Source organism: Aspergillus pseudoviridinutans, assembly GCF_018340605.1.
Source record: "Aspergillus pseudoviridinutans IFM 55266 DNA, scaffold_1, whole genome shotgun sequence".
NCBI classification, from domain to species: domain Eukaryota; kingdom Fungi; phylum Ascomycota; class Eurotiomycetes; order Eurotiales; family Aspergillaceae; genus Aspergillus; species Aspergillus pseudoviridinutans.
In genome coordinates this window covers 873502-888858 of record NW_025091281.1, presented here as the reverse complement: position 1 = coordinate 888858, position 15357 = coordinate 873502, and the positions used below count along the sequence as shown (strand labels likewise).

Sequence of the window (15357 nt, the reverse complement as noted above, 5' to 3'; positions counted from 1 at the left end):
AGGAACTCTAAAGACCATATTGCCAAGCCATGAATAGACTGGAGTGATGCATGCTTGACGCCTTTGATGCCCTAGTTGCCGCCATATCCGGTATTCTGATGCAAGATGATGCGATGCATGGCGGGATGCGCATGACATGAGGGGTAGGTCCTGCGTATGTGGTCGTCTGCTACGCATTTTGATGCTGCATCTAGCACTGGTGTCTAGAAATACTTAGACGTACGGAGCTTACTACTATTCTATCACATGATCTGCAATTAATATAGACAATGCAGCATAAGACTGCTACGGACTGCGCCGTAGAGACGGGGAGTCGGCGACAACTGGTCAAAAGCTGCCAACAGGACAAGCAGCGATCATCAGATTTGCAGGATCGACATTCGACAGTAGTGGCATGATTGGCCGTCGCTTGGTCGGAGATTGTGACTGGCAGATAGCTGGTGACCGGCGACAAGAGAAAACAGTTTGAAACGGCCAAGAAGGCGTAGATCTTGATTGTCTCTCTCACCGGCTCAGGGTCTCACGCCGTGACTCGCAGATACTAAATATTCGTGCTCCGTATTCTGCTCGTATTGAGTCAACGAGTCTCGTCTCGACGTCACCAGCTAAGCGTGGAACCGGTACGCCCATCGGAAAATGCAGGGTCAATATAGGGCTGGCCTCGTAGCGTATGGTACCTTTAAGCGACGCGATGGGACTTGAGGATGTGATAGGTTGCAATTTGCGACTTGAGTGAGAGCGGGTTACGCAGTGGGGCTCGTTTTGCCTGACACAGCACCTAAGGTACCTATGCGAAGGTACAGCGGGAAGTTGACTAAATTTCCTGTTTCGGGCAGTTTGTCTACACTCAGAGTAGACCTGGAACTAGGGCTATTGAAATTTTCGTATTCGCTTTACTGGTTGCTGATCCACACCCCTTTTCTTCGGTCGATAGAATATAGAAAAGCGACTCTAGGATTAGGCACCACGTTGGGCCCCTTATTGGTATTTATGACTTCTCATACCTAGGTGACAGGCACGATAAAGGACTATGCATTACCTACCTTACCTAGCATGTGCAATTCATACGTGACAATTGGATGGATCATGGAGGGTGTCAACGTGTTGTGGTTGGTCAATCGCGAAGATCGCAGCAGGAGTCACGGGGCTGCAGTCGCGTGGACTCTCACGCAACTCACCACCCTACTTCCTCCTCTCGCAAAGTTGTGTAGATAAAATGATTGGAAAGCCGCAGAAGCGCGGATAACTAGAATGTTCCAAAATGCGCGGTGCGACGACAAACCAAGGACGCTGCTTCTGATTTGCAGAGTCAGAATACAAGGTGGCGGCGGGTTTCAATTCCAATCGCCTCCTTGAATCGGAAATAATGCAGAGCGCAAGTTCCCTGGCGAAAATGCAGAGCGTTTGGTGGATCCCGCAAGGACAGGGTGAGAGTCTGTGGGTGTGTCAGCCTGTCAGGGGTGTGCTACTTTTGGTAGTTGGCTTGCTGTTTGTCGCAAGGATTTGGATCGTCATTGAAGTGTTGAATACGGATATCGAGAGATGAATGAGAGAGGTAGTGAGATTGTTATTCTTTTCTTATTTTGTACTTGTGTCCATTTCTCTATGCTGGAGGATATCTTGATGATAATACGAAGATGCTTGAAGGAGTTTATCCGTGCTACCACTAGACCAGACCATATGATCCATGTAGTTAGCGTCTCACAATTTTTATGGACGATCTGAAAGAAGACCCATGGATCAAAAGGATCCAGCGGTGGCTGGCGTCCCACAAACAGATGAGCGACGACGGGCCAGGTGACATGATTGTTGATCTCCTCAAACTGCCACTCAAAGAATTGTTCTTGAAGCCATCGACATTGACATTGGGGGCTCAGTTTTGTGGATTCAACAATACCTGAGGTACCATGGGCATGTACTCATATCCTCAAGGTCGCAAGTTGAAGGATTTTTTTGTATCATCATAATACGCAGAACACCGCTAAAATGGCACTAAACCGACCAAAATTAAGTTGGACTCGGCCCAAAAATTTAGGGACAATTAGTGGGTTAATTCGGAATGGGTCCGCCCAAGCAAGGCCTAGTTAGTCTAGAGCCGTTTAATATCGACCTATCTATCTGCACGACCGGTAGGGGAGCTCCTTGAGTTGATCACGAAGCTACCCACATACGTAGTCGGAAAGCGACCTTAGTAATTAGTCTGAAGGACTAGCTGTCATAGTGTGCTCCTTAGCATCTTAACTACACCAGTGTTTCATTATTCCTCCTTTTTCTGACTTTATTAGTAGAGGATCATGGCGGCAAAAAGGAGGTAGATAGATAAAAGATACAAAGGCAGATTACCTTCAATAATGGATTGCCCTTGGGTTGGTCGAAAGTCTTGGGCACCTGCAGCGCATCCAAAACATACAAAAAAGCTTCCCGAAAGGTTAAACAAACAGTCACGGGTCCCTTGTGTAAGGATAAGACCACCCATCTTTTTGATATTCGTCTGGAGACGTTCAGTCTTGAGCAGCTGGAGCTCTGATGGGCCTGACTAGAGAAGTGTATACGAGCATATGGAGCCACCCCTAAAGTGTACCAAAGTATCAGGTATCAACTGCTTCCCAAAGACAAACAAGAAAATTTCAGCCAAAGACTTTGTACCATAGTAACCAAATTAACCAATAAACCATCCATGCCTATCATTACCGTCCTTCTTCTCTGGCTAGACCTAGTCAGGCCATAGTGAGGAGGACCGCCCTGCAGCTCATTGCCCTTCTGGGCTGATGCGCCATCGACCCAGGCTGCATCCACTCACCCCCCTCCTTTCACCCCTTCTCCTTCTTTTTCTTTCTCTTTTTTCTTTCCTCTCCCTCCCTCTCTTTCTTTCTTCTCTTCTTCTCCTCTCCATTCCATTCCTGATAACTAAGCTATCGCGCTTTTGTTCGTTCCCACGAACCTTTCTACCCATTCTTCCCTTGTGATACCCGAGCTATTCTTTGCCTTGTGCTGAGAGAGCTCCTGTTTCCTTTCTTTTGAGATACCCCCCTTGAGATACCCATACTCGACCTTGATACCCGAAGCGCTTATAGCTTCTCTAACGGCTACTTAATCAAATTCACTACCATAATAACCTTTTAATCAACCATCCTCACCATGTCGGAAGTCCAGAAGCCTGTTGAGGAGACCCCCGTGGCCGTCCCTGTCGTCGAGCCTGTCGTCGAAGCTCCTGCTGCCGCTGAGGCCGCTGCCACTGAGGCTCCCGCTGCTGAGGCTCCCAAGGAAACCCCCGTTGAGAACGCCGAGGCCACTCCCGCTGTGGCTGAGACCACCGAAGCGCCTGCCGAGCAGCCCAAGGAAGAGGCCAAGGAGGAAATCACTCCTGCGACTGAAGGTGTGCTCGGACACAAGGGACCTGGTCTGGTGAAGTAAGCGCTACTTGCGAACCTTCGGATGCCGATTTGAGGCGATGGCTGACTTGTTACTTTTTGCTCAATAGGGGTCTGCGTTTCTCCAAGCGATTCTTCTACTTCAGCAACGAGCCCGTCGAGGCCAAGCACCTGTCCGTCTTCCAGCAGAACGAGAAGCCTGCTGTCGCCAACCCCATCGTCGCTTGGGCTACCCAGACCGGCAAGGGTCTCCTGTTCCTGACCAAGCGCGCTGAGGACAAGGCCACCCCCGCTGGTATCTTCAACTTGGTAAGCTTTTTTTTTTTTTTTTTTGACATAGCATGGATATCCGTACTAATACTCTTTAGGCCGAGATCTCCGACCTTGCCAAGGAGGGCACCAACGAATTTCTCTTCAAGGTTAACGGCCAGAAGCACACTTTCCAGGCTGCTAACGCTGCTGAACGTGACAGCTGGTTCGTTGCTCTCGAAGCCAAGGCCGCTGAGGCCAAGGCTGAAAAGGAGACCATCGTTGCCAGCGAGGGCTACAAGGCTGAGCTGGAGAAGCTGAGTAAGTAACGTTTGATCGAGTTGTTGAATACGGATCAATTCTAATCTTGTTGCAGCCAAGCCTGTTGTTGTTGCTGAGCCCGTCAAGAAGCCCGCTGAGCCTAAGGAGGAGGCGAAGAAGGAAGAGGCTGCTCCTGTTGAGGAGGCTAAGGAGACCAAGGAGACCACCGAGGCCAAGGACAAGGCCAAGAGCCGCTCTCAGTCTCGCAAGAGGGCCAGCATCTTCGGCTCCTTCCTCGGCAAGAAGGAGGAGACTGAGGAGAAGAAGGAAGAGAAGACCGAGGACGCCAAGCCCGCCGAAGCCGCCGCTGAGCCTGTCGCTGAGTCCTCCGCGACTGCTGAGGCTTCTGAGGGTATGTTTCATCAACGTTCAAAATCTGTCACGAAGCCGAAAGCTGACTATCATCAAGCTCCCGTTGTTGCTGCTGCTCCTGCCGAAGAGAAGAAGGAGGAGACCGAGGCAAAGAAGGAGGAGAAGAAGGCCGAGAGCCCCGCTCCCAAGTCCAAGCGTACCTCTCTGTTCGGTAACTTCTTCCAGAAGGTCACCAGCCCTTCCCACGAGAAGTCCGAGAAGGAGGCTGCCGCTCCTGCTGAGACCTCCGCTGTCTCCAGCACTGCTCCCCAGCTGGAGAATCCCGTCGAGGAGGCTGCCGTGAAGCCCATCGAGCCCGAGACCGTGACTTCTGCCGCCGCTGCCACTGAAGCTCCCAAGGAGACTCCCGCCCAGTCTCCCACTGCCGAGACTCCTGCCGGCAAGGACAAGCGTCGCACCTCTTTCTTCGGTAACTTTGGCAAGAAGAAGGGCGACTCTGACAACGAGGGCACCGACGGCGAGACCAAGGCCAAGGGCAACAAGCTCGGTGGTCTTTTCCGCAAGCCCAGCAAGGCCGTGAAGCTCGACAACAAGGAAGCACCTGCGGCCAAGGAGGCTGAGGACAAGGCCGAGCCCACCGCTGAGGCAGCTCCCGCCGAGGAAGCTGTCAAGCCTGCTGAGGCCCCCGTCACCGAGGAGGCCACGCCTGCGACTGTCGCTGCTACTCCGGCTGCCGTCCAGGCTGCAGCATGAAGTGCTCATTCTCAGAGGCGTGTCGTCGAGTTTGAGAAGTGGTGGGATCAACGTTATGCGTCTCCCAACGCCTCTGCATGCTGTTGAATCATTACCATGACGGAAAACGAAAACGAAAAAGTGTTCAGAAAAACCCTCAAAATATATTTCAAAAAAACGTATATGTCCATCCGGTCTGCCTTTTTTTGCTGTCATCGAAATCGCTCTATATCGTTTCCGCAGGCACTCCTTGGCCAACCTCGTTGCTGACTGGTCTAACGAGAATTTGGGGCAAGGAATGTCAATGATACCCACATGCTGCTTTGGCGGTCATTTCTCACTGCATCGACGTCACCGGTGCATTTCGTTCCTTAATGATATCCATTCGCGCAGGTTTATCCTAACCGAGGCTTGCGTGTGTTCATGTTTTGCGCCGTGCAACTAGATTGATACCACTTGCTGTCTTGCTTTGATGTTTTTGGTTGATCTACGATCACTAGTTTGATACTTTTGTGTTGATACCCGAAGGGGAGGACTGGATTTGGTGGCTTCAACTCAAATCGAGCCCGATTGTTGACTGTTTGCTTGGAGCGTGTACGCCATGTATACTTGCGCACCGCATCATAGTAATAATTAATAGAATCAATAATGCGTTTTGTATGTTTTCGGCAGTTTCTAGTAGACCCCGAGCTTGACAAATCAATTCCGAATTTGCACGTGAGAAGTAGCAAATGAATCCAAGGTGCTCCATACCCTGCTCCCGAACTTCAAAGCAGGTAAACTAAGTTTTTCTGTCGACGGGGCTCAATTGTGGGCCAAACCGCCATGGACGACGTAGAGAACAATTCCTCGAGATTCAAACTCAATTACACTTTTGGAAGTTTCGATTGTCCCCTGTCCCGTGTGCCGTGGAGATGAGATCACTGAATGCAGCGCCTCCTATCGATTATTAGACAACACGCAGGATGATTACAACCTCCGGTCGACAAGGGCAGATGACATCGGAAACGGTCAAGGGAACAAAATGTTGGCGAGTGTCGCCGACATCTACGGCGATTCCCGGTAGGGAGGATCCGTAGGCTCGTGCATGGGTCTTTCACTGCAGAGGTGGATTTCCGCGAGGTGCAGAATGTGGACATTGGACGCGATTGACCCGAGGGTTATTCTAGACTATTTGGCTTCGCTTGGTGAGAATCCGACCCTCCTTGGCGAAGGTTTCGTAGGAAGCTGGTACAGAGCAAGGTAGTGATACGTATGGTACTTTTCTCAAGGCCAGAAAGTTAGGAGGAATATATATAAGGCACAGACAGCTGTCCTTTCCTCTCCAAACGGTTGAGCCAGTTGTGCTTCAGAATGCGTGAGAGGAAATACTCGCTACTACGCCGTACTCAAAAAAGATTCTGGAAACGAAATCAACGGACTGTGCGCGGGCTGATAGAGTTTGGGCTTGCGGAGATAGTACAACGAAGTCCACGCCCTTTGATGACACCAACTCCCGAATGGGCAACAGGTGGGTGAAACCTGAGTTGGCGGGGAGAGAAAAGGGAAAGTGATGTGAGTGGAATAAGCCGACCGATCCCCGGTTTTCCTGTTTTTCTGTCCTTTTTCCTCAGCTCCCTTATTAATCCAATTTATTGTCTAATGCTCTGATTGGTTTATCTGGCGATGGCGTGCTGAGACATGAGGCTCCCAGGCCACCAGGCTGCCAGGCATGAGGGCTCAGCCCCCCGTGCCTTGTGACTTGGACTGATTTAACGGCTTGCATATGCCGTCTGGAGTGTGGAGTAGATAGGTCTATGGGCCCGTGGCTAAGATGAAACTGGCTTTATATGACGGACACGAAGCTGCGGCTTGCGTGGATTCACCAATGTAATATTAATGAGACAGTTTAGGGAGGCTGTGATGAGACCGGCTTTCTTAGTGCTGTCGTAGAATTGATGCCTGGATTCTGGACGCGATGTTGCGCCATGTTATTGGACAATGGGTTCGTGAAGAGGTACCTGTTGACTGGTACCGAGTACGCGGCGGAGTTAAGGATGGCGCTCCGTATTGCGAGGGACCCAGACCAGAGAATTTCCAGCGTCATGGAGTCGTCATTCCAGGACTGTCAATTGCCAATTGATGGATTGTAGTAATACTGATAATCCTCTTCGTACGTAGTGTTTGATGAACTGGAATTATGAGCTCAATTGAAGGCATCTTTGTGCCGCTCCCTGCTGGACAGGTACGTACCTGAAAGTACCTGCACAGGAATGCCGCCCTGGGGCGTGTTTCCGCGGGCCCGACGGTCCAATCATAGCGGCACATGGTCCTATGACTCACACCTGCTGACTGCGTCAAGGAGCGCTATCCCGACACGGTTAGTGCTCGAAGTGGGACATTGTTGCGGCGCCATTGGCTGCTGCCGGAAACGCACGGCGCACACACACAGGTTAGGCTAACCAGACACTGGCACACTCGAAGGTTTTAAGAAGTGCCTGATTTCCCGTCGCTGCCTGGCGCTTTCCTTTTCCCTTTTCCTTTTTCTCCTCCATCTTTTCTTACTCTCAAACCATCATCACCTATTATATTTATAAAACATCTTCACCATACAACCACACAATCATCAAGAATATCCGTGTCAGTATCCATTGCAAAATGGCTTCCTTTTAAGCTCCTCGCCCAGAACGAGCTCGTCTTTCTCTCGTGAGACAGACACCATAGATCCTTCACGGTCTTCGTCACTTTCCAACATCTCCTCTCAACCTTTCTCAGAGTCTCCTGTCCCAGGACCTCTGAACTTAAGCACCGCTTCGCGTAGCTCAAGTTCTCTGAACAACATTCTCCCGTTCGACGTCACGTCGTTCACCACGGATAACCACCAGCAATCATGGCTCCCCACGCCCCCGCCCCAGCAGCCTACGGCTCAGAATCTGAATTCGAATTCCAACAACGACAGCAACAGTTCCCCGCAGGAGGACTTCGTGCTCTATCCCGCCCCGTGTCCGCAGCCTCGTGTGAGAGACTCGCGTGCGCCAGTACTTCCGAGTACAGCCCCTAGATCTGTTTCATACAATCCTTTCCTGGTCCGATCTCAGTACCAGCAGCCCCGACGGCACTCGCTCAGTCTGTATCAACAGCTACAGCAACAAAAACTTTCGGGTTCGCCTGTCCAGGTTCCTCGTGTGACCAGGCTTCACTCACAGTCTACCGGGTATTCTCTGTCCTCGTCTCTTCGGTCTAGTCCCTCCAGCCGGACGCACTTTCAGCGTGTCCACGCCGCGTCTGCGCCTTCGAATTCACCAAATCCCAACCGTCCTCCTGTTCCATTGTTTTCAGCAGCCAACGGCACTCAATTCACTCAAAAACAGCTCCATCAATTACAACAGTTTTATCACCGCCGCATCATGTCGACCCCCAACATCGCTCAAGGTGAGCTGGTAGAAACTACATTGGCTTCGACTTGGTCTAATTCCGCAGCAGATATGCCTGACTTCTTCGGTCTGCCCTCGAATGACTTTGGGGATGATTTCGAGTTGAGCACTGAACCCACCATGCTCTCTCCCAATCAGATCCCCACTGGCCTCATGGCTGTCAAGGACTCTCTGGCAGGTGCCCCTTCGGGCACCATCTCTCCCAAGGACTTGTTCATGGATGCGTCGGCACCCCCGTCGACCTCATTCACTGATCTCAGCACTCCTTCCTTCGAGTCTCCTGGTTATTTCAGCCAGGACACCTCGCCCATGTTCCCCACCGATCTAGAGCTGGGCCCTGGCTCCGAGGAGTGGGGCCCACTCTTCCCTGCTCAAGATGACTTCTCCACGGCTTTCGACTCCGCTGCCTTGGATGTTGCACTCGCTCTCTCCCAGCCCGAGCCTAAGCCCGCAGAGGTCTCTGTTCCTCCTTCTCCTGCGGTTCGCAACTCTGCTTCGCCAGCTCCTTCTCCTGCGCCAAGCAAGTCGGGTGTTAAGCACTCGACCGTCGCCGGTGTCAATGCTCGTCAACGCAAGCCGTTGCCCCCTATTAAGGTTGACTCCAGCGATCCTGTCGCGTTGAAGCGTGCTCGCAACACCGAGGCTGCTCGTAAGTCTCGTGCTCGCAAGCTCGAACGCCAGGATGAGATGGAGCGACGCATCCGTGAACTCGAGAAGTCTCTGGAAGAAGCTCAGCAGCGCGAACAGTACTGGAAGGCCCTTGCCCAGAACAGGGGTTGAACGATGATCGATAGCTTATCTTGAAGACATGCTGCGTTTGTGATATCTTGTTTGTTTCTTTGTTTGCTGTTTTCTCTACCTTGGCTTCTAAAATTGGGACGTGCAAAATGGGATTTGTGGTGGCGGGGGCTCGAGCCCCTCGTCAACCGAATGCCAGAAGTACCAGTCAGTCTCCGGGATGGTTACCTGACGATGACGCTTCTGGCAGGATAAAAGTTTTCTTTACTTAATGCCTTGAATGGTGGGCAATTGAAACACCATCTTGTTTCTGCCTTTTCGGGTACTCTCCGTCTGGCTTTCTTACAGTTATCCTGATCCTCATCTAGGGTGTCTGTTTCTGTTTCTTCATGTTTCTTTTACTGATGGTCGGTTCTGATGTCTCCTGTCAAGCAGGATTGACTCGTGGCCAATTAATACTTTTCCTTTTCTCTTGCCCTGTCAGTCGCTCACCTCCCGTGGTTGCGGGTTTTGTCGACGTGGCTTTCTGTTTCAACATGTCCTGCGTTTTTACCAGAGACTGTCTTTACTAAATTGAATTCAACTATGTCACTCTCTACTCTTTTTTCAGCGTAGCATGCATCTCGCCCGTAGCAGGTCACCTCCATCTTCACCGTGCGAACATCTTCGCCGTCACTACTCCGTGAGGAGTACCAATACCGAAAGTGACTGAATTTTCTGTCTACGGATTGTAAAATCTCTTAAAGTTACGGGGGATGGAAGATTTATGATTTAAACCTGCTCGACTCAGCTCAGACTTGCCTTTTTAACCCGTCATCGACCCAGAACCTCTTGATTCTCGGGAACCTGCCATCGCCGCGTCATCCATACCCTGACATACCACAAGGAACACAGTGGCACCAATACCCGGTCTACCAATCTCGTCCCTCATAAACACGCCCAACCAAATATATAATCCAGTCCCACAGCGGGAGGATTACATCTCGGAATGAGTGGCTTGCGATGAAACGAGCGGTAGAGAGGGAGAGCCTGCTCTATATGGTAGATTGCACGACAAGGGGATGGTGGACAATGAGAGGGTGAGAGAATGGGACAGAAGAGGCGGTCTCGGAAGTATCTGATCAGTGTTTTGTCATCACAGCTGGCCAATTCATGCGGCAGGGATTACATCGCGTTGGTAAATGGTGTGGTCGAGGATAGGACTGTTGTATTCAGCTCAGTGCATCGGTTCCCTTGGTTCTACCCTTTTCCATCTTTGCTGTCCTGGAGCCGAATTGGATTGCTCGTTTCTTTTCCCGAGCGACGGTTGCCATGCCCAGCTTGAGGGCCAGGAGGCGGAGCGCTTTCTTCTCCGGGTCGATGCCGGTGTAATCCACACTGGTGGTTTCTGATGGGTCTGGCACCCCGAAGCCACATTTCTCCCATACGGGGGCTTCGAGCACGTAAGAGACGAAGTCTTCGTCTAAGAACGGGTATCGCGCCTCCCGACCCGAGTTTGAGAGGATCCGATCGTCGCGGCCGAGATTTCGCTTGCCGAGACGACTCACGTCCAGGTGGATCTCGTCAATGAGACCTCTAAAACCGTTGCGGGCGAACGCTACTCCGTGCCGCGCGTAGCCCGCAAACAGTTCATCTGCTCCCAGGCCGGAGAGAAGCACTCTCGCTGGGCTTGTGTACTGGGTCGGTTCACACGAGGGATCCCGACTATTTAGCGCCGTGCCTCGCGCGCGAGAAGCAAAGTATAGCGCGCACGCGATGGACAGGTCCATCTCTGTATTGTGAGGCCTCATCAAGCGCTTCACCATATCCCGGTGTGCGACAGTCTCAGTGTAGGGTATGTCTATCGCGACGAAGCGCCAGTTGCGGTCTGGGCAGACTCTCTGGAGTTCTGCGAATGCTGCGCGCCCCGTAATGCGATCCGGACAACTTTCGTAGACTGATGGTGTGCCACCTTCCTTTCCAGCAGCTGCGGCGGCGACTCGCGGGTTCTCGAAAGCAACGTTGAGAAGATCAATCGTCTCATTTTTGGGAAGTATGTCATGGGACAGTCTGGCAAGTAGAGTGCAATCAAGGCCACCAGAGAACAAAACGGCGACTTTCACATCACTTATAGTAATGGATGGTGGTTCGGGTACATTTTGAATCCTAAGGTGTAAAGATTGACGAAGTTTTCGCTCAAGCTCTTGGATGGGGCAAGAGTCGACCGTCAATGACGGGGGCGTCCCATTCGGAATAGATTCGTTCATGTGTGATATTGGACTTTTCTGTCCTTTCTGTCAGCGATTGTGTTGAGCGAGGAGGAGAAAGCGTGTATACCAGGCAGCTGGTAGTTGCATCTTTATGTTCCCAGCGAAGAGTTTTGATGGCGTCAGGATTGAATTTAATGGCACCTGATACAAGAGCATTCTGCAGCACGTCTTGTCCAAAGTCAATAAAATGCACGCCATCTGTGTCAACTTCCTCGAAATGTGATGACGAGGAACTATCGCAGACACTGCAAATTCTCAGATTTCCAGATTCATCTAGACCTTGCAACAAGGACCGTCGCCCAAGGCAGTCCCTACTGAAATATAGCCCCGAGTTCACCGCATCATAGAAAACAAAGGAAAAGGGCCCTGTAATGTTACTTATGACACCCGCAATTTTCTGTACGGGATCTTCATGATCAACAGCGTCCAAGGACGAACGGGTAGCGCGCAAGAACGACTGAAAAATGAACTCAGTATCATTATCTTGGATAGGTTCGCCAGCTATCTTCCAGGCCTCGCCATTCCAGCAGAGCACTGATTGCGTAGACGAATCCACGAGTGGTTGAGCATAGACATGATCTCCTCTCAATGAAAGCACCGTGGAGATGAATGTGAGAGTGACAGTCACCTTTGTCTGGCCCGTATGGCTCAAAGACCATTCCTGTTGTCTCGTATGTACTTGGTAGCTGTCGGGCCCCCGTTTGCGCAGTAGATTGCAAGTCTCCTCATTTGGGAGCACTGACCCATTAGTGCTCAATGAGAAATAAATGCCACACATTGCAGCACAGTGGCTGCAAATACAATGGATGAGGCGATCAGGGGACCAGAAAAGATAGATTGAAGAAAGTCAACCTCGGTGTTATGTTTCCTCGGTGGCCGGATCTCGGGGCAACGATGATCCACATAGCTTCGTTGGTGGGCGGTGATAACCAAATACTCCAGGCTGCCTAACATGGGTCCGACCGACGTTCTTTCATGCCCTCTCTTGGGTTAAATAGACATTTGCTATCTACTTTGAAATATCCCATTGTTTGTTGAATGATTTTTCCTTGCTGCTTTTGAGCTTGACCGCTGTGTGCTGGATATTCCTCATAATGATCCGTGACCTCGTCTGAATCTCCGTCCTTCCCCACCGAGCTTCTATATTATTTGACCGTCAGCGTGCATGCAGATTGCTTATGTCTGAACAAGCGATTTCCACGACCCCGGCTCCGGACGGACGACCGGACCCTCAGTTGGATATTCATGACGATCAAATAGAATCGAATCAACAGCAAACGAAATCCTCAGGTACCGTATCATCGGTGTCGGCGCATAATGACCGCTCAGCAACACACGAAGATCCACATCAGGGCGACCAGTTGCGTGAAATGAAAGAGATACATCAAGATGGATCACCAACCTCTGCATTTGACTCGCCGAACATGACGTCTGAGAAATCCGCTCCGGATTCCTCAGAATCAATACCCGAACCCCAGGGGATGTTGTCAGCGCGTATGGAAGGATTGTCGGTCTTGACGAATACAACAGAAACCGGCTCATTAGTAGACATCGATATGCCCCCGCCTCCCCCAGAAAAAGACGAATCCTATCTTAGTACGAAATCCCAGCTTGCACCGCCCCTGCAGACGTCCGTGAATGCGACTTCTGAATTGAGCGAGAAAGAGCTACCGGATGTACCAGGTGACGGAGAGAAGGAAGATAAACAGGACGCTGGCATGGAAGGTGCTCGAGGGGATGACTCTGAATCCGAGATTCAGAGCATCATGGGTCAGTTTCAGGACCCTGAACGGAGGGGCAGCCAGGAGCAGTTGATGTCGCCTCGTTTGGAGCTGGCTGAGCAATTCCTTGGAGGCCAGGGTCATTTTCCGCCGCGTCATTCGAGTCTTTCAAAGTCAGCAGAGGGAGGTCCTCAGGTGAATGCAGGGACACCACCCTCGGCTGCCGAGAGGCCACCTGCTCCTATTTCGAAGAGCGCACGTAGAGCTTCCGATGATCATTCAGCAGTGACTCGACGATCTTCTACGTCGACTGTTCCTCCACCGCCGCCAGAACCTGAGCCCGATCAACCGTTCGATTTCCATCGTTTTCTGGAACAGCTCAGGCACCGCACTGCAGATCCTGTGGCCAAGTTTCTCCGCTCATTCCTTAATGAGTTTGGCAAGAGACAGTGGATGGTACATGAGCAAGTGAAGATCATTAGCGACTTCTTGACCTTCATTACTAATAAGATGGCCATGTGTGAGGTCTGGAGGGATGTTTCCGACAGCGAATTCGATAACGCTAAAGAGGGTATGGAGAAGCTGGTCATGAATCGATTGTATTCGCAGACCTTCTCACCTGCTATACCGGCTCCTCCCTCAATCCCAAGAAGTGCAAGCAGGAGCAGACGAAGGGAAATGGAACGACTTCATGGGCCATGGAGGCGTGGTCAGCACCAGGAAGATGTCGAACGCGATGATGTATTGGCGCAGAAGATGCGGATCTACGGTTGGGTGAAAGAGCAGCATCTTGACATACCGCCTGTGGGCGCTCACGGCCGTCGGTTTTTGAACCTAGCACAGCAAGGTAAGTCTCGATATCCGTGTATGCTGGGACTGTATCTGACACTGAACGTAGAGCTTCTGAAGATTAACGGCTACCGTGCACCACGTGATAAAGTTATTTGCATATTGAATTGTTGCAAAGTTATCTTCGGTGAGGCAGCAGAATGAGTAGCCCCTGAGCATGTAAGGTACAGCGCTGATGCCGATTTCTCTTGCAGGGCTGCTAAAAAATTCAAAACAAGCCGACACATCAGCAGATTCATTCGTTCCCCTTCTAATCTACGTCGTGCTACAAGCTCGCCCTGAGCATCTGGTTTCCAATATCCAGTACATTCTTCGCTTCCGAAATCAAGATAAGTTAGGAGGAGAAGCGGGGTACTACCTATCTTCACTGGTATGCCAATCAAACATTATTTGCCCTGATAATGTAGGAAACGTAGCTGATTTGATAAACAGTCAGGTGCTATTCAATTTATCGAGACCCTGGATCGCACAAGCCTGACAGTGAGTGATGAGGAGTTTGAGCGTAACGTCGAGGCTGCCGTGTCTGCTATTGCCGAGCAGAATCGCGAGTCCGAGTCTTTCGAGCCGAAGAGAGCAGAGCGTCCTACGGCGGAAGGCTCTCAAGCTCTATCGCGGGTTTCAACCGATACACAAAGACCTGCGGCGCGGAGAGAGGCGCCGCAAACGAGTGACGAGGAAAGCGCACCAGTAGCAGGACTATTGCGGACTATTCAGAAACCACTATCAACAATCGGAAGGATCTTTTCGGACGAGCCAGATTCGCCACACGAGCGGCCAATACAGCCTGCCGGCACCCCGCAGCCGGGGGCACCACCGCGACTGTCCCCTAATGTATATCAGCCGCCCCGTAATAGTAGTGAGGGGCCCCGTAACGCGGCACAGCCGCAGTTGGCCAGGGTACTGGATGCGGAAGATGCTGCTGCACGTCAAGCTAGCGCCGAGGAAGCGGAGGCGCGAAGGATTCAGCGGGCTGAACACAATAACGTGGTGGAGACACTGTCGAACATGTTTCCGAATCTTGATCGCGACGTCATTGACGATGTGGTCAAGATGAAAGAAGGAAGGTTGGTTTTTCTATGATATGACGCAGAGAAGCATTGCTGACGCTGTTGCTGCAGGGTTGGTCTGGCCGTCGACGCATGCCTCGCTCTGAGTGCGGAGTAGGAGAGTACTACTGCTAGTAGGATATTAGAAAGCCTGCATGAATTTTGAGGCTGTCATACTATTGCTTTGATAGCCTCACGTTACAGTATGTCGCCTATCTGGTAGCCATTCAGCTCTTCTAGCCGAGCATGTGTTTATATTACTCGGGGCACCTATGACCTCCCGGGTGCCGTCTCTAATGCATCGACCGAATGATACTTGTGGTCATCTGTGGGCTATGTCGCAGTAAATTCCTCCC

At 51.3% G+C, this 15357-nt stretch overlaps 4 protein-coding genes across 4 annotated transcripts; 3 read left to right on the top strand and 1 right to left on the bottom strand.

Moving 5' to 3' along the window:
* Nucleotides 1–3138: 3138 nt before the first annotated feature.
* Nucleotides 3139–5006, top strand: Asppvi_000330 (uncharacterized protein; the record flags this gene model as incomplete). The annotated part of the gene is made up of 5 exons (XM_043296639.1): nt 3139–3410; nt 3482–3680; nt 3740–3941; nt 3997–4293; nt 4351–5006. 5 exons carry the CDS (start codon nt 3139–3141, stop codon nt 5004–5006), a joined length of 1626 nt encoding a protein of 541 aa, XP_043152574.1.
* A 2231-nt stretch (nt 5007–7237) lies between these two features.
* Nucleotides 7238–9178, top strand: cpcA (amino acid starvation-responsive transcription factor GCN4; the record flags this gene model as incomplete). Its single annotated transcript, XM_043296638.1, has 3 exons — nt 7238–7344; nt 7786–8396; nt 8448–9178. The coding sequence occupies 3 exons, from the start codon at nt 7238–7240 to the stop codon at nt 9176–9178; spliced, it is 1449 nt and encodes a 482-aa protein (XP_043152573.1).
* A 1169-nt stretch (nt 9179–10347) lies between these two features.
* Nucleotides 10348–12163, bottom strand: Asppvi_000328 (asparagine synthetase domain-containing protein; the record flags this gene model as incomplete). The annotated part of the gene is made up of 2 exons (XM_043296637.1): nt 10348–11400; nt 11453–12163. 2 exons carry the CDS (start codon nt 12161–12163, stop codon nt 10348–10350), a joined length of 1764 nt encoding a protein of 587 aa, XP_043152572.1.
* A 400-nt stretch (nt 12164–12563) lies between these two features.
* On the top strand, nt 12564–15119 carry Asppvi_000327 (guanine nucleotide exchange factor VPS9; the record flags this gene model as incomplete). The annotated part of the gene is made up of 5 exons (XM_043296636.1): nt 12564–13953; nt 14005–14082; nt 14150–14325; nt 14388–15019; nt 15074–15119. The coding sequence occupies 5 exons, from the start codon at nt 12564–12566 to the stop codon at nt 15117–15119; spliced, it is 2322 nt and encodes a 773-aa protein (XP_043152571.1).
* Between the last annotated feature and the right edge of the window lie 238 nt (nt 15120–15357).